Below are 18,438 nucleotides of genomic sequence, written 5' to 3'. Positions count from 1 at the left end.
CTTTAACGCACATTTTACTAACTTTGAGCCCTATCGGGTAAATAAAAGGGGGAGGGTTTTACTTCAGTTCCAGGAGATCAGGGACTTAGTAAGGATTCGCGTCGTGACTATTGTACGACGTAGACGTGTTTTGTTATATATTTGTTTGCGGGACTGTTTTTCCCGCTTTTAAATTTTATTAAAATAATAAAAGTTCTTACGTTTTTAAAATTCAGTGAAGATTATCTTAAAGACAATAATTAATGGCAATATTTGATAATATATGTTGAACAAGTTGTGGCAATATTACACATGAAGTTAAAATTTGGATTGTTTTACTAACGCATAATATCAGCAAGTGAAGATTTGTAATATATGGATGGGATTGATTTTGGCTTGCATTGGATTACATATAGCTCAATAAATAATTAAATAAATTATGGATCCTTTCTGGCAGTTATTTTAAAATGTTTCAAACTATAACTAGAGTTGTTATCGATCTGCACTACATAATAAGGTATCACAGTAAACAAATGTTATTTCTCGCATCTTCAATAAAAACAACTTATTTAATTTTCGTCTACAAAATATATATTTACAGCTTGCTTTCCTTATAATTTTCTTTTCTCACAACTATTCAAATATAACCATTCAATTACCTTATACACAAATTGACCTTGTACTAACCTGTCAAACTTTTATACATATAGAACAAAATAATATCAAATTTAAATTTTAAATACAATTAAAATAGGAGCTAGAAATAATATTGCTCAAATAAATTGAAATATTTTGAATTAAAAACATTTATCTGTTTAATATATTGCCCCACACTATGTATTACTGATATTATTATTTTTGTCTAAAATTTTCTTTCCTTTTTTTACTTCTCTTTGATAATAAAAGAAAAAAAAAGAAAAAAAGAAGAAAGAAGAAGAAGGAGGAGGGGAAAAGGAAGAAAAAGAGAAAAAACAAGTTTTTTTAAGAAATAAATTTTTTTTTTTGAAGTTTCTCAGATGGCTTGCTAAAATATTTCGGGTAGGCTAGTTTTAATGTTATATATTACTAATAAATAAATTTTGATGTTTAGACTATCTAAATAGTTACACAATTCTTAAAGTTTCTTAACTATTATTCAAATTAAAATTTATAATGGATGTTACGACTAATGAGTCCTCTTTGACCACTCGCACAGGCATATATGAATCATTTAGTGACAATTCAAATGATGATTTTCCAATGGATGATGATGTTGAACGCACTGATCAACCAAAAAGGGCACATTCCTAGACGGATCTTTCTCTGAGGTCAGAGGTAGGGCAGCCACAAGTATCTTTATCCCAGAAATTAATTACAGGCAGGGGACTAGGTTGATTGGTTGTAGGTCGGCTATTCAAGCCGAGCTAACCGCCATATACGGGGCGCATAAATACTCCTTGTCGCTAAAAAATAGAGGGATAGTTATTTGCACAGACTCTCTAAGATCGTTGAGCGAAATTAAGAGAAGGATGGCTAGTTCTACTTCGTGGATAATAATCCATTTCATAGTGGATCGTATCCAGGAGCTGAGCAGAGCTCGATCAGTCATTATGTGAACGAATGCGAATTGTTTTTGGAGGGCCGAGAGCAATTTAAGGATTTTTTTGAAAAGAAGTTCAAATCTAGAGACATATTTGAAGTGCAATGGAACCAGCTGATTTATCATCCCAATTTAGAAATTGTGCAAGAAATCGGGAACTTTCTCAATCGGGAGGGAATAATTATTTAATTCAACGGTCACATAATAGCTTGAAACAGGAATTTTATTTATCAATGAAAATATTAAATTCCACACCACACGCGGTCGGGTTCAAAACTGTGTGGGTTCAATTGTTTGGCTTTTAAAATTTGTTAGGCGCCAGTCGACAGAAGGTCGACAAATTCATTTAATAAAGATAATGTTTAATTATTATTTTAATTTTTACTATTAATTTAATTTAATTAAATCCCAGAGGGGGTGATGTTTGGTGAACCCAGAAACAAAGAGCATTTATTTAATTATAATTTTATTTTGAGAAATCTACTTACAGTTTTCGTCGACATTGTTTAATTATTTGTTTATATTAATTTCCTTTGTGATCTTTTATTTCGAATTCTTATTTCAATACTCTGGCGTTTATAATATTAAATTTCTCTCTGCACACTTTGTGGCCACAATTGAAAATTCAACACATACGTCGACATATACGACAGATCATACGACCTAAGAATTAGGCCCTGTCGCCTGCCCGCTTCTCATCAAATTTCTTTGATGAGACGCATGCGCCTAAGGGTTCATTCCAGGGGCGTATTATTTTTAACTACCCCTGAAAATAATATAATTAAAATTTCATGGAGAGTTACGTCAATTTAAAATCCTGTTACAAGCTATGATAAACATAGTACTTAAGTTTCAAAAGAACTAAATGAACAAATAAACAAAAAATCTTAATTTTTGTTTTTTTCTTCTTATTTTTGTTTTTTTGTTTTCTTTTCTGTTTTTTTCCATTTTTGTTGTTATAAGAAGTAAGGAGACTGCTGAGCGTAAGCAGAGTTAGATATTAAGCATTTTCTTTTTCGTTTTTTTTATGAGACTTCCTTTTTTTGTTATAAGAAAGCAAGGAGACTGCTGAGCGTAAGCAGAGCTACCAAACGTGCAAAACAATTAAAATGTGCAAACATTGAACAAATACTGTAATTCAGATATCTGAAGAGAAGATTTAACGAAGACTAAAATTTATGATTATATATTCTAGAGAGACTCGGAGTTCATGTTAATAATTGTTCTAGGTTTAAGGGAAAAAAAGAAAAAATATTATATAAACGCATAATCTAATTGTCTAAACAATAAATATATGTTGATTAGCAAAAATTCAGATTATGCACAAATAAAGTAGAAGCAGAACAGGGCCTTTCAAAGAGTAACACGTCCCTGAACTACCCAACCTTCCAATTCCATTTTCCCAAGAGGTATCACCATAGAGATAATATAAATAGAGTGGAGATGGTCTGTATAGAGGCGTCCGTTTGATAGAAAGAGAACGCGATTTTAGCACCAGTAGGTGTCTCTCTTGCGCTGGTGCTTATTGAAGGACAGATACTGGTGTTAAATCTTTCTTCTCTTTCCAACCCATTCTGTTTATGTCAGGACACTTCCCTCTTACGCAGCCGCCTATACCTTGTCTACTCTATTTATATTATCTCTATGGGTATCACAGCCAACCAGCAACATTCTTTACTAGTCAACTAAAAGCAAGAAGAGCTGTAATACACCGCGAAACTTCCAAACGGAAAGTAAAGCGAAGTTCAAAATGTACAATGTTTGTCCAAAAATTTCAGCTTTATAATATTTGAATTTTGTTCGTTTCAAATTATCAACCGTAGGTTTCTTTCATCATTTAGATCCTTGAAAGGATCCACTTGCTTGAGTTAGGTAGGTTTATTTTATTAAATAAATAAGACACTGATTTTTAATTAGAAAATCAAAAATTTATTCAATTGAATTGAATTGAGTCTTGTTTAAATAAGCTTTATTTAAACTTAGTTTAAATATTCTTAATTTATAATCCTTTTTGACAAATATTAATTATAGATTAAGTTTTAATTTGAACTTTACGAGTTTATTCTTTTGCGAAATTCACGTTAATTTGCTCGCCAAAATCTGCTGTCCTTCCTTATAAAATTATGTTTTTATAGTCAATTTTCCACTCTTAATTTTAGTTCCTTTTCCCTTTCCATAAGAAATTTTTCCAATCATATTCCTATTTTCAAGTTGTTCAATCCCGCCCTCGCTAATTGATTGGTCTATTTTTTTAGAAGACCGTTGCAACCGTTCGTAACTATCACAATTTTTTATGTGGAACACCTGCACAAAATACGCATTTAAAATTGCGTATTTTGCTAAATTTATGATCTAAAATTAGTTTTACTTCATTTTTGCTTCCTCGTGGAGGAAGCTATGTAGTCCTTTCGTTTATAAACTTTTTAAAAATGGTGAAAACAAATTTTCCTCTATATAGAAACATGTTATATGAGATCATGATCAATTGTCCGGATGTATGTGTGTGTGTATGTGTGTGTGGATCGTTTTTGTGAACACGATATCTTTAACAGGTTTTAATGGATTTGGATAAAATTTGGTAGGCTTATTTAACACATTAATCTCTCAAAAATGACGAGAGGATTTTTAAAAATACCCCAAAAAAAAAATTTTATCGTCTTTTTTCCAAAAAATTTTTTTTAATTGAAAAAATTTTTAAATCGAAAAATTTAAGGTAATATATAATATAATCGTCTTCTTTATGTCAAGATGAATCGATTGATATATATAAAGTATAGATTTGATTGAATTTTAAAGAATTACCCACACAGCACAACATCTTACACCAGGCCTACAGCAGGCTTACATGTAAGGTTTGTAAGGTAACATCGTAAGCCCATAGTAGACTTACAGTAAACCTAAAATGTCCGCCTTACAGTAAGCTTACATGGTAGGGTCGAGGTAAGCTTACATGGTAGGGTCGAGGTAAGCTTACACGGTAAGGTCGAGGTAAGCTTACACGGTAAGGTCGAGGTAAGCTTACATGGTAGGGTCGAGGTAAGCTTACACGGTAAGGTCGAGGTAAGCTTATGAGTAAAGGCTGTGGTAAGGTTATTATTAAGTTGTAAGGTTGAGGTAAGGTTGTGGTAAGCTTACAAGGTAAGGCAAGTTATATTCAAATAATAATATTAATAATAAATAAATATTCAATAAAAAAATTTTTCTTTTGCCTTATTCTATTTTGGGAACCTATCATTTCGCAGAAAGTTTTGAAAACAAATTTGGGAGGAGTAGGATTCGAACCCGGGACCGAAGTATATACCTAACAACCTAACCAACTGAGCTAAACGGGGAACTGACAATGAGAAAAGTAATCTTGCTTTTAAGGAGTTGATTATCTTCTTGGTTCCACTTTAAAAGTAAGATTACTTTTCTCATTGTCAGTTCCCCGTTTAGCTCAGTTGGTTAGGTTGTTAGGTATATACTTCGGTCCCGGGTTCGAATCCTACTCCTCCCAAATTTGTTTTCAAAACTTTCTGCGAAATGATAGGTTCCCAAAATAGAATAAGGCAAAAGAAAAATTTTTTTATTGAATATTTATTTATTATTAATATTATTATTTGAATATAACTTGCCTTACCTTGTAAGCTTACCACAACCTTACCTCAACCTTACAACTTAATAATAACCTTACCACAGCCTTTACTCATAAGCTTACCTCGACCTTACCGTGTAAGCTTACCTCGACCCTACCATGTAAGCTTACCTCGACCTTACCGTGTAAGCTTACCTCGACCTTACCGTGTAAGCTTACCTCGACCCTACCATGTAAGCTTACCTCGACCCTACCATGTAAGCTTACTGTAAGGCGGACATTTTAGGTTTACTGTAAGTCTACTATGGGCTTACGATGTTACCTTACAAACCTTACATGTAAGCCTGCTGTAGGCCTGGTGTAAGATGTTGTGCTGTGTGGGTAAAGAAAGTTAAAAAATCAAAAATTCTCATTTTAGCTAAAAAATGATGTGTTTATTTAAATTCATGTTTATATATGAAATAATTTTATTCCCTGCATTGAAACGAATTGGTTGGTATATATAAAGTATAGATTTGATTTAAAATTTGAGAATTAATAAAAATTGAAAAATCGAAAATTCATATTTTAGCTAAAAAATGTTGTGTTTTTTTTAAATTCAAGTTGATGAATAAAATAATTGTATTCCTTGCATTAAAACGAATCGATTCGTATATATAAAGTTTATGTTACACTCAAAATTAATTAAAATTTTCTTTATTTTTCAAAAAATTTAATTAATTTAAAACATTTTTAATTCGAAAGTTTTTAAATCAATCAATTGAATTGGACAAATTCATTGCTTCCTTCACGAGGAAGCGAATTTTTTGCTTCACACAATGAGGAAGCATAATGTATATGAAATAAACATAAAGGACCCCCTACTTGTTTACTTAGATAACCGTCATTTAACGACTTAACTTACGCATCAATTTTAACTTGTTTACTCTCTTTTCCCTTTTATGTATTGATTTCTTTAATTTAGTATTTTATTTTATTTTCTCAAAATTTTCCAGGTTTACAAATTAAAATTGTTGCGTTTATTCGAATACATATATATATATTTATGTATATTTTAATTATTTATATTAATTTTTCTTAATTTTCAAAGAACCTAAATTTAAGTTTAAATTTACCGCTTTTATTTTTAATTAATTAACTTTCAATCAAGACTCAATTCTCTGCAGCAATAATTATTAGTACTCGTATTCACCTAGAACAATTTTCTAGCAAAAGGGGAAACTGCAGAAAAACCCTTTCTTTTCTATATTACGTAATTATTAACTTTAGTTAATTGTATATTTGTTTTGATTCAAAAATAAAATCTTCATATCAAAACAATCAAATAATTGTTTCTCTAATTTTATTTTTCAATCAATTTGCATTTATTCTTCCATTCTTTTTATTATTCTAATAGTCGATTAATTCTCTATCAACTTCTTGCAATAAATTAAATTTAAATTTCTTATTTAAAGCGCAAACTCATTATTTATTACAGCACTGAGTAACAGTGATCGGGGCGACTTAGTCAAAAACCTCGGGCCTGAACGGCAATGATCCGTCACTGTTACAAAACGAGAACTCAATCACCGACCACAGAAAAAGTCCACAGAAAACTGATCCAATCAAATACAGACATTAATTACTACAGAATACTAGAATTGGCCTGACTAGTCGAAGCCACAAAAAAAGAAGAAGAAGAAGTAGTTAAGACACTGCTTGGAATTTGGAATTGTCAGAAACAAAATAATACACGGACAATAAGTAATATATACGAATATTACAGTATCTAGGATTGGCCTGATTCGTCGAAGCCACAAAAAAGAAGAAGATTCTCACGTTGGTAATCTATCCCTTCTTCTTGCTCGAAACACTTGCTTATCACCGATTTTCTACATTAACTACAATTAATTTAAGCTAAAATAAAATATAATAATACATAAATATAATATAAAAAATAAATAATTTATTCAACCTAATTATTTTATGTGTTAATTTTTAATTATACAATTTATAATTGAATATATTTTTATCGTATTAAAAGACCATAATTTTTTACAACCTTTTTAAAATAAAGTAGTTAGTCAATATAGGGTCAACTGGGGTAAATCCGAACGCTTTTAGTAAGTTTCAACAATAACATAAGTTTTTTCTTTAAAAAAAAAATACTTCCGGTATTCTGGTGCATGAAGTTGTTACTTTACTTCCATAGAACAATTTTATGGGGTAGAAAAAATTTTTGATAAATTACAATCGCAGGAAACTTAGCGTTCGTATTTACCTCGATACTTTGCAACTTTCCTAAAATATGGGGGTAAATACGAACGCCACTGTATTTCAGAAAAATCTTAGGGAAAATAAATTTAAAGTATTGCAATTGTTAAACTTATATAAAAACTCAAAAAAAATACGATAATAAACCTATTATGTAATAATGCATCATATATAAATACAAAAATCAAACAGGTTAAAAATTAAAATGCATTACACAATTAAAACCTTCAATAACTTTATCAAATCATAACGGATTTTTGCAAAACTTGGTACAGAAAGTATTTTGGAGTGATTGAATGTAAATACAAAAATAAAAGTCAAATTTTTTAAATTCAAAATGGCGGACTTTCCTAAAACTTATTTTTAAAAATCATCAAATTTGCTAACCCTGAAACCCCCCGAGTAACAATTTTCGAGCGAATCCAATGAATTTTTTAATTCTCGTCCGCCATTTTGAATTTTGAAAAACTGACTTGAAATTGGTAATTAGCGACCCCAAAAACCGTAGAATACCAAATTTTATTAAGATCCTGAAAAACTTTTTTCAACAAACCATTTGGCAAAAAAATTGAAACACTCCTTCGAGAGAACAGAGATTAAGTTTCTGCTTATTAATTACTAACGAGGATACGTATAGAAAGAAAAACTTTTTTCTATGTACTTTTATAATGTTAAAATAATAGTGTAATCAAATAAAAACAATTTTGTGTGGCTTTGATGTAAAAAAAAATTATTAAAAATACCGTTCGGATTTACCCCAGTTTTCCAATTTTCTTGGGTAAATACGAACGGTCTGATATTATTAATAAAATTTTACAGAAGGCAAAAATCAAATATAGTTTCTGTTCTAGTATTCATAACAAACAATTATAAATAATAAAATGAATTTTTAGCTTCTTTTTCTTCAAATACGAGACAAAATACTGAAAGAGTGTCATCTTTGATTTTCAATCTTTTTTGCAATACTTGTTATCTTTGTTTATGCTGTTGCTAATTAACAAACAAAAAATGGGATAATACTTAGAATCTCTTCAAGAGGATCTGAGGTAAAAATTCTCATATCGAACTTATTTTTAAAAATTTTAATTAAGCTGAAATAATTAGCGTTCGGATTTACCCCCCGTTCGGATTTACCCCGACTGACCCTAATAATTATTTTACAGAAATTCAAATTTTTTGTTAATTAATTAGACAAATATACAACAGCTGTTTATACCTAACGGGCGAAAAATTTTATTTTTATTATTTCGCCCGTTTTTGTTTTAACATCTCACGGACGAAATAATATATTTGCCCGTCTTCCAGACACTCGATTTTATTTTCAACGGGCGAAATAATCTAGTTTTCTTATTGCCCGTCTTCTAAAATATATTCATTTCGACGGGCGAAATAGCCACTACACACAATCGTATCTATTTCGCCCGTCGCGGGCGAAATAATAGAAATGAATTAGCTCGCCTGAGCGGGCGAAATAGAAATAGCCTAACTTTAATCTTTATATTATTTATTGATTTATGCCAGAGGAACTTAAAATTGTTTAAAGAAATACAAGTAATGCTATATTTTGTATTATGCTGTTTTTATTTTATTTTTTACATTTTCTGAAATTTAACTAAAGTTGTATAAATACATCAGTACACCGTCATCCGCAGGTCATGTTTCAGTTAAATGTCGCCGCTGTTCAAGTTTGACTTGGCGCAGACCTCTTGGTTTATTTATTAAATTTTAATAAAAGTTAGTTTTTTTTACTTGAAATTCGATTAGCCAAACAAAGATAGAAATATATCTCTATCCTTTTTCAACCAGGATGTTATGTAGTTTGCTTCGCAGATTATATGTAATTTATCTAAATTAAATAAGTAAAAAAAGAAATTTATGTATTTAACAAAATACTGCACTTTTGAGTTAAAATACCTCTTTAAAAAAGTATTAAATTGATTAAACTACCGCTAACATTTAAATTCTTAAAATTACTTTTTGGCATATTAAGGATGATTTATGTGTCGCAAATATTCGGGAGCGTGATAGTGTTGCGCATGAGCAAGCGATGGATGAATTGGTGGAGGAAAACAGCGAACGTGTTCGACGCTCGTGGCGTCGCTATCTCCACTTTTCAGGTACTTATTTAATACAGCAAATATCTGCGAATTCAAAACTTGGAATCTTCTGATTCGATCCACCATTCTTTTCAGGTGCTGTTAGAAAAATAATTAATTAAAAAATTATTCACTTAAAATTTAAAAAGTGTCGATCTATTTTTAATTGACTTCACTTACAATTCCTTTGACGTTTTCGTCTTTACCGTCAACTCTTTGAACTCGAAGAATGTGATAGCAAAAATCGAGAGCCTCGAATCTTCTTTGTTGGCCAAGAAGAACAATCATTACACATCCCGCCCAATGCAAACCTTCTCCAAATAATTGCCTGTAATATTTCATTTATTTAGAATTAAGGGGGAAAACTCGTGTAAATGCACATTTTTTCAACATTTTTTTTACCAAAAAGTGGTAAAGTTGATTGAATTAAAATAACAAAAAAGTGAATGAACAGAGCGATCTCGCGCGCATACCTAACTTCGTTTGGTAGCATTTGAAGCGTTACACTTATGTATACTATAGACATTTATTCTTTAAATTATAGATTAGAAATGTAGGATCATATTTTACATATGGCAAACTAATTTTAGGTATTTATCAAATATAAGGCATATTAATATAAAATCAATAAAATAAGTCGTTTTAGTTAGTTTACATAGGAAAAAAGTTGATTTTTTATTTTTAAAAAATTCAATTAGTTAACAAACATTATATTATTAGAAATTAAATGAGTTATATATTTATTTCTTAATAAAAATGTTTCATAGAAATATTTTCAAATTATGATTATGAGCAACATTGTAAAAAAGGCCTACTTACTCAACAGTGAATTCCGTTTCTCCCACGGGAATGCAGTAAACAAATTGAAGGGCACTCCATAGTCTGTGAAATTCAGTACATTCGTCGATATTCATTACTCCGTTTGCTGGAGGTGGTCCAACCCAAATTGGATCATCCAAAAAACTTCTGAGTCTACTTAGTACAACTTCAAAAATCGAAAGTCCACAGCAAAGTCTTTCTCTAGTTAACAAATCTCCTTCCCTTGCTATCATGGCTTGCTACAATAATTAGTTTTTTTAAATTAAGATTATTGTAAAATTAAATAGAAAATGTGAAATGTGTAACATTAAATAAAAAAAGTCATTTACTTTTGCAGTTCCAAGTTTATCGACATTTAGAACAATTTGAAGCGCCGCATATTTTGATTCCAGTCTTTTCTGTTTCGTCTCTGGTTTTTCTCCCTCTATTTCATAAAAAGAATACATCAAAATTATAATTTTGAATTTTTCTTTCGGTGCTTGTTTAAACTATCTAATTAGGGGACATAGGGGCAAAATGGGATAGTTAACGTTTGAAACTCAATAAAACTAACATTACTATATCTATATTTTATTATTTATTACAATAATCATCTTTGGGAATCAACCTTCCATGGCACAATCTTATTAGGAACATTTGTTACATAATAAAACATAAAATTAACAAAACGTAGAAAAGTGAAATATGACCATCTTGTCTCCCCTGGGGGCAAAATGGGATACCTAAAGAAACAAGCTGGTGTTTACAAAAATATCAACCTATTATTGCTTGCAATCTTCAAAAGTGAAGGTTGCATCTTCACCTTTTTTCCAAAATGATTTGAGGGACAGAAAATATATTTGCTGCTAAGTTGAAACCCATTTTTCGCCCACTGCATTTTTCATGCTCTCTTCTAACCAATTTTCTCTACTTGTCTTTATTTTATAATTTTTTTAACCTTCTACAAGAAAAATGAAACATTTACACAAAACTAATTAACTCATGTACTTACAATAATATGTTTTTAATTATATGATAAAATAAACTCCATATCCGATTTTGCCCCCTCATGCGAAATGACTCAAAAATTAAGAATGGATAAGTTAGAAGAAAATCACCGAAAACAGTTTTTTTTCACGAAACAACGTGGTTAAAAAAAAGGGGGGTATAATCCTTCAATGTTTTTACCACCTGAAAACTGTGATATTGTTTCCACAGTATGTGCAATACGACCATTATTGGCCCATTAATGTGTGAATAAAGGCAACTATCCCGTTTTGCCCCCAATTCCCCTATAACTATAATTTAATTTTCAATTTTTTATATAAATTAGAACATTTATTTTTTTTTATTATTTCTGTTTTAGGTTGTTTGAATTTTGTATCTTTTTTAAAAGTCTAAATGAAACTTAAATAAGTTTTATAATATACAAGTTAATAGTGTAGTGAAGATTTTAATTTTTGTTTAAGTTTGAGCCAAATCGAAAAGGGTATTTTTAAGATAGGAATTTGAAATTTTTGTTAGTTGAGTTAGTTTGAATATTGATATTAATAATGAAGTTATTTTAAACTGCTCACCTTTGCAATGAGGCCTTGGTAAAATGTTTTGAAACGGAGCAGCATGCAGCAAGTCACAAACTTCCTCTTGTGACAACGCTTGTTCCATCAAAAGGCAGAATAAAATAGTATTCCCGAATTCCCTAAAGTTGTGGAAAAGTTCTGTTTTCGCGTCTGGATATTGGACAATGTCATTCAGTTGTGCATGATAATACCCCAAAACTCCGGGAGATCCATAATCATATCTCGGGAGCTTGCAAACTTTCGGCATCGCTTCCATTAATGTTTTCGTAAACTGAAGAAGACTGCCTTGAATTAATGATTTAACGATTTTCAACAACTCTTCCATTACTACGGCAATTCCTTGATATCCAAGGAGCTTACACATCGTCCGGAAATGATAGGGACCAACGAAACCTGAATATTGTCCAAATTGTGTTGTATAAGCAAGATTTAATTGCTTGCTTCCCCACAAATAATGATGAGACATCTGTGGAGGTTTGTCTCTGTGCACTGGTTGCACAAACTGAATTCCATGACATTTTACGAATCTGAAAATTTAATTTCCTTTCACAAATTTCAATGAAAAACGTACTAATTTAAATATCTAATATTTTCAAATTCACATTAAACCTTAAAAATTTGCAATGTTTAAAATTATTTCTTCTATCAATTTGTATTATTTTCAAACATTCAGGGTTCATAGCATAAAATTTGCTAAAAAAAAGGACAATAAGGGAAATTTTGTTCGAAAAAAGGGAAAAATTAGAGTAAAATCTAAATGTATATTTTCTTTAACCAAACTGCTTTAAAGTTGTTTTAAATTACACTACCGGGGAAAAATTTAATACCACCCATTTTCTTGATGAATAAAAAACATCTTAAAACATAAAGTACACGGAGAGAAATCTGCTGCGATTTGCGCATGAGCAAGTCCATAGGAATATAGCATGGACACTTCCAAGCAAAAACTATAAGATTCCATCTGAATATCAGGTGAGACTCATACAATAATACCTCGCTCACTTAGGATTTTTTTCTTGAAAGCGTCTGTTACTATATTCCTAAGGACATGCTCATGCGTAAATCGCACCAGATTTCTCTATATAGAAACAAAATTTTTTAAAAGATGATAAATTTATAGAGGGAAGTGAGATTTAAAGGAAAGATTTCACCAGTATAGTAATTAATTTTTTTTTAAATGTCATTTTCAATGTTTTATAAAAATTTGAATTGCATACATATAATAAATAAACGCTTTTTATTTTTTAAACTTATTTTAAAATTAATTTTCCACAGAATGAAAATTACTTTTAAACTAATTTTTTTCTTGAAAAATGCAGGTAATTTTTTATTTTATCAAACTGAAAACGGTCTTGTAAAATATAGAAAACTTGATTTTATTCATATTTTTCAAAGAAACTGAAATTTTTAATTTATTTCAAATAAATTTGTTTAAATTAAATTTTAAAATTAATTTTCTGTTAAAAAAAATTTCCAATTTTCCTAATTCAGGCTTCGGATTAACTTTAGAAAGAGAAAGAAGTCGTTTTAGTTGATTTTCATTACTAGAAATGAAATAAATTTTTTCTAATTCTATAATAAGAATGTTTCACATGAACATTTCCATGAACTTTTTTTTAAATTTCAGAATTAAACTATAAAAAATTTTCAAGATTTCAATTCAGTAGGATAAATTTTGAAAAATAATTTAAAGTTACATTAAGAGAAAAAAAATTCAAAGTCATTGTACAAATTATTCGAATTCAAAATTTTGGCAAATATTTAAATAATAGAATTTTCAAAGAACTTGATTAAAATATTTTTGATAAAAATTAATTTATTAATTGTAATTGTTGTAAATTTGAATTGCTGAAAATTATTAACAAAATTTTAAACAGTAATTGAATTTTAAAGAATTTTTAATAAAAAAATTTGAACATTTTTACCTGTTAGTTGCTGCATTATAGCAATAATTTGGAAGAAAATCATAATTAAGTTCCCAAAAAACATGGAGAGTTATTCTTCCATAAGGAGCGAGAACATTGTGATTTGCTTCTCGGAACATTGCATCGTATTCGTCTAAAGCCAACCATTTACTCAACAATTTATGAGTAAGGCGATTTACTTGTAAAAGTCCATCCAGTTCCTTAAAATGTTTCAGTGATTGAAATATATTTTTAAAATCAAGACAAATATTAATTACATATTTACAAAATCAAATTGATAATCAACGATTAAAAAGTTTTTTTTTACTTACAACAACTCCAGTGATGTCTCCAGATTCGAATTTACTAATTGCCTGGTCTAAAGATTTTTGCATATCAGCATTAATTCTTTGTGTAATTAATTTGTTTAAATCAATACTCCTTCCCAATAATTGAACATGTCTTTGCTTTAATAATGTTTCATATCTATTGGCTCTGGGATAAGGTAATAAATATGCTCCTAATGTGATGCATTCAACTCTAAATCTCTTATCCAAAAGAATGCTAGCAGCCAATTGTTTGTAATGAGCAAATATCTGTTCGCTTAATTTATAAACGAACTGATCAAAACACAAATTTACCTCAGCCTCAACTTCATCATAAAGAAATTGTTTTCGGAAAATTGTTAAAGCATATAGAGCGCTGTCATTATACAGATCCAGAGGATATAAAACATACCTGAAACAAAACTTTAATTCTTTAAATTTTACTCTAAATTAAGAGAAGATTTGATACTTGAACCATTGAATGCGAGTCTACAGGCTCGCACACTCATCTAAAGCACTTTTTTAAAATATATATATATATTTAATTCTAAAATTTCCAAGACAAAAATATTTAAAACAATAATTTCTTTTAAACTATTTAACAATAAATTAATTAATAAACATTGCAAATAATCTTTTTAAATGAATTATAGTAGACCAAGAAACTAAAAAATTTGTCCTGAAGTTACGAAAAGATTTTTCAAAAAGTAATTTAGTAGGGGTGCACCAACCTGTTATAAATTTTAAATATTTGATTGTAATATTTAAATTTAAAATTATATAAATTGAAATGGATTAAATTGTTTAAAATTTTTTAAATTTAATGATATTTATTTTAAAGATTTTGTTTTTGTTGGTAATTTTTTTTCAACAAATGTATAAATGCTGCTTGCTAATATTTCTTTTTTATTTAAAAAAAAAGATAATAATTGACTATTAAACTTACTCCATCATTGATGGCTCCTTGCTTCTTAAAATGTGGTCAGTTAAAATCCAGGGCATTGACATTTCAATGGGAAACTGTAAGAAAAATAAAGTCAAAAATATTATTTCTCAAGTATGAATTAAAAACCTTAAAAACTCACAAAGCGTAATACATTTCTATAAATAATACACATTAAAACCTAATAAAGGACCGTCACCAAGTTATTAAGGAAGATTCTTTGATTTTTAAAAATATCCTTCAACTTTCTGTTGAAAAACTTTTTGCAGTGAATCCAATTATATATCGATTACTTTTTCGACATTTGATACGTATAAACTTACAAATAATTGTATAAATGACTAAATTACATTAGATGACGTGAACATTACATTTTCTGTCATCTCTTTTTGTTATTCAATTGTGATTTTCATAAATTCCTCATGGAGAAAATTGCAGAGGGCTTTCAATTAAGGATTGACAAAAAATTTCCTTTATAATTTTCCCTGACATCTAGGCTATATTTTATGTTTTTCCTAACATTTTCGAATTTGGTTATTTTTTATAAAATGTGAATTTTATTAATAAAACTTTTGTTAATAAAAATTCGTTCAAATGAAAATTATGTTTATGTACATTGTAAGAAGAACAATTCAAATTCATAAAAAAAATTCAATTATATATTTTCAACAGTTTTAATGAGATTCTTTATAAAAAGTCAATTATTTTGAAAGCTTTCAACCAAATTTTACAAAATATCCATTACTTACTTCTTTATAATTCAATATATTCAAAAATTCAATTATTTTTAAAAACATGATTTAAATTTATTATCTAAACAAACTTAATTATTTCATAATTTTAAATTAATTCTTTGATAATTGAATTATATTTGAAATTTTTAGTTTAAAATCTTTTAAAAACAGAAAACACTGTACACTGGAAATAATTTCAACCCTAAAAAATTGCATCCTTTCACTGATTTTTGTTCCAACTTGTTCGGGACACCTCACTTAACATTTTCCAAAAAGAGAAACCAAAATGCGTAGGGCGCTTTTTTTATTTTAATTTTTGTGTTTTTATCGACGATTTAAAAAAAACTAGTTTTTCTGATTACATACAGGGTATATAAAAAACCGGGACGGTTGGATATCTCTTAAGGATTTTATTTTAGAGAAAAGCGGCAAAGGAAAAAGTTTTTCAGAATAAAAAATATTGGTCTCGCGAGACCCATATTTTTTATTCTGAACAACTTTTTGTTTTTCTATGAAATAAAATCCTTAAGAGATATTCAACCGTCCCAGTTTTTTTGATACACCCTGTATAAATTAATTAAATTCAATTTTTATTAGTCAAAAATCAAAAAATTATGCAAAAACATAATTCTTATAGAGAACTTTTAGTAGAATTGGAATCTAACATAAGCTTTGGAGTTTAAGAAAGAGGAATCCTAGAAAATCCTGAAAACTGTAACACAGCCACACAAAAAGAAAAAAGTACCCGGACCGGGGAATGAGACCACCATTTCTTGATGTATTTTGATGCGCTGAACACGAATCTGAAGTCCGTTTAGCTCCATCACGTCAGGATTTTGACATAACCTCAAAAAACATAGCTGATTTTAAATGACAGGAAAAATTTTTTAAATAATGGCAGATTTGCTTGAATCTTGTTACTCGGGGGTTTTTGGGGTCGCTGATTACGAACTTAACGTCAGATTTATAAAATTCAAAATGGCGGATCCACTATGGCGACGAATTTTTAAAAAGTAGTTGGATTTTTATGAAAATTGGTATTTAGGGGTTTCGGGAGTCGCTGATTACAAATTTATCGTCAGATTATTCAAATTCAAAATGGCGGATCCAATATGGCGGACGAATTTTTTAAAAATAGTTGAATTTTTATGTAACTTGGCCGATACTGGGGTTCCGAGTCCCTGCATCGTAATACGTTTCCTACGTGTGTCTGCCATGACGGCATCAAAGCCATTATCCAGGGACTTAGCCGGATAGCGGACAAACTCCGTTGCCCACCGTCACCACGTGGAGGTGTCCTGGATGCAGACACATGTAGAAACATAAAGATATTTGACCACCGTACTATATCTGCCATTTTACATTTGAATAATCTGACGTTAAATTCGTAATCAGCGACTCCAAAAAAACCCCCATGATACCAATTTTTGTAAAAATCCAACTACTTTTTAAAAATTCGTCGCCATATTGGATCCGCCATTTTGAATTTTATAAATCTGACGTTAAGTTCGTAATCAGCGACCCCAAAAACCCCCGAGTAACAAGATTCAAGCAAATGTGCCATTATTTAAAAAATTTTTCCTGTCATTTAAAATCAGCTATGTTTTTTGAGGTTGTGTCAAAATCCTGACGTGATGGAGCTAAACGGACTTCAGATTCGTGTTCAGCGCATCAAAATACATCAAGAAATGGTGGTCTCATTCCCCGGCCCGGGTACTTTTTTTTTGTGTGGCTGTGTAATCAATCTCACCGGCACTTTTTTAAAGTTTTCAAATTTTCTGTATCGAATTTATAGCGCCCGACGGATTTTGGTTTTTCTTTTTAAAAAATGTTCAGTGAGGTGCCCCGAACAAGTTGCAACAAAAATCGGCAAAATGACGCAACTTGAGGGATAAAATTGTTTCCATGGTACCGTGAAACAGTAAAAACTTTTTATTGAAACTCTCTCTTAAGAAATTACTGTTCCTTTTTCCTTTTTTCCCTGTTTTTTGCAAAATTTTTTAAATTCGCTTCCACTTTGTCATTTTTAAATATTTTTTTTTACTAAATTAAAATTATTGCTTTTAACACAATAATTTAATTTTTTGGATTTGAATTTTTCCTCTAAATTTTGAATTTTAACCGTTTATCTGAAACTATGACTTTTATAGTATTTTTAATTATAAATATTATTCAAAATTTTTTTAATAATTCAAGGTTTTTTAAATTCAAAGTTTGATTTGATTAATTAATTGATTAAATATCTGAAGTAAGATTTTCAAAATTCAAAATGGCGGATCTAAAATGGTGAGCAAATTTTTTAAAAATTGGTCAATTTTTATAAATTTTCCTTAAGATTAATAGATTTTCATAAAATTTGTTACTAGGGACTTTTTGGGCTTGTTAATACTTATTTTTAATATTCAAAATTATGAATCTACAGCTTTTTGTACTACATAATCTTTATCAACAACTCCAAGAAACTGTAGATACCACAATTCTTGAAAATATATTAATTTTTTAAAAATTTGTTGCCCACATTAAATTCGCCATTTTGAATTTTAAAAATCTGACTTCAGATTCGTAATCAGCGACACAAAATTAACCTAGTTTCCAAGTACAAAGAAGTTAGATACTCTGATCCCTGAACTCCAACAATTTTTTTTGTGAGTCTGTGTTATCTTCCTGGATAT

The 18,438-nt window shown here is 29.4% G+C and overlaps 1 protein-coding gene across 3 annotated transcripts in view; it reads right to left on the bottom strand.

Moving 5' to 3' along the window:
- Positions 1–8,943: 8,943 nt before the first annotated feature.
- LOC127287478 (cytoplasmic FMR1-interacting protein) overlaps positions 8,944–18,438 on the bottom strand; it is a 34,027-nt gene continuing 24,532 nt past the window's right edge. For all 3 annotated transcript variants that reach the window (XM_051314429.1, XM_051314426.1, XM_051314428.1), the window contains 8 exons: positions 15,036–15,109; positions 14,096–14,501; positions 13,785–13,984; positions 11,857–12,386; positions 10,630–10,724; positions 10,301–10,539; positions 9,662–9,809; positions 8,944–9,580 (listed from right to left, as the gene is read on the bottom strand). In XM_051314429.1, coding sequence (XP_051170386.1) covers positions 9,371–9,580; positions 9,662–9,809; positions 10,301–10,539; positions 10,630–10,724; positions 11,857–12,386; positions 13,785–13,984; positions 14,096–14,501; positions 15,036–15,109 — 1,902 coding nt within the window. In that variant the 3' untranslated portion in view covers positions 8,944–9,370. The remainder of the gene's footprint in view (positions 9,581–9,661; positions 9,810–10,300; positions 10,540–10,629; positions 10,725–11,856; positions 12,387–13,784; positions 13,985–14,095; positions 14,502–15,035; positions 15,110–18,438) is intronic.

This window comes from Leptopilina boulardi, unplaced genomic scaffold, assembly GCF_019393585.1.
Source record: "Leptopilina boulardi isolate dan_hultmark-lab unplaced genomic scaffold, ZJU_Lbou_2.1 LbouV2_371, whole genome shotgun sequence".
NCBI lineage: Eukaryota > Metazoa > Arthropoda > Insecta > Hymenoptera > Figitidae > Leptopilina > Leptopilina boulardi.
This window is presented reverse-complemented; position numbering and strand designations above follow the sequence as displayed.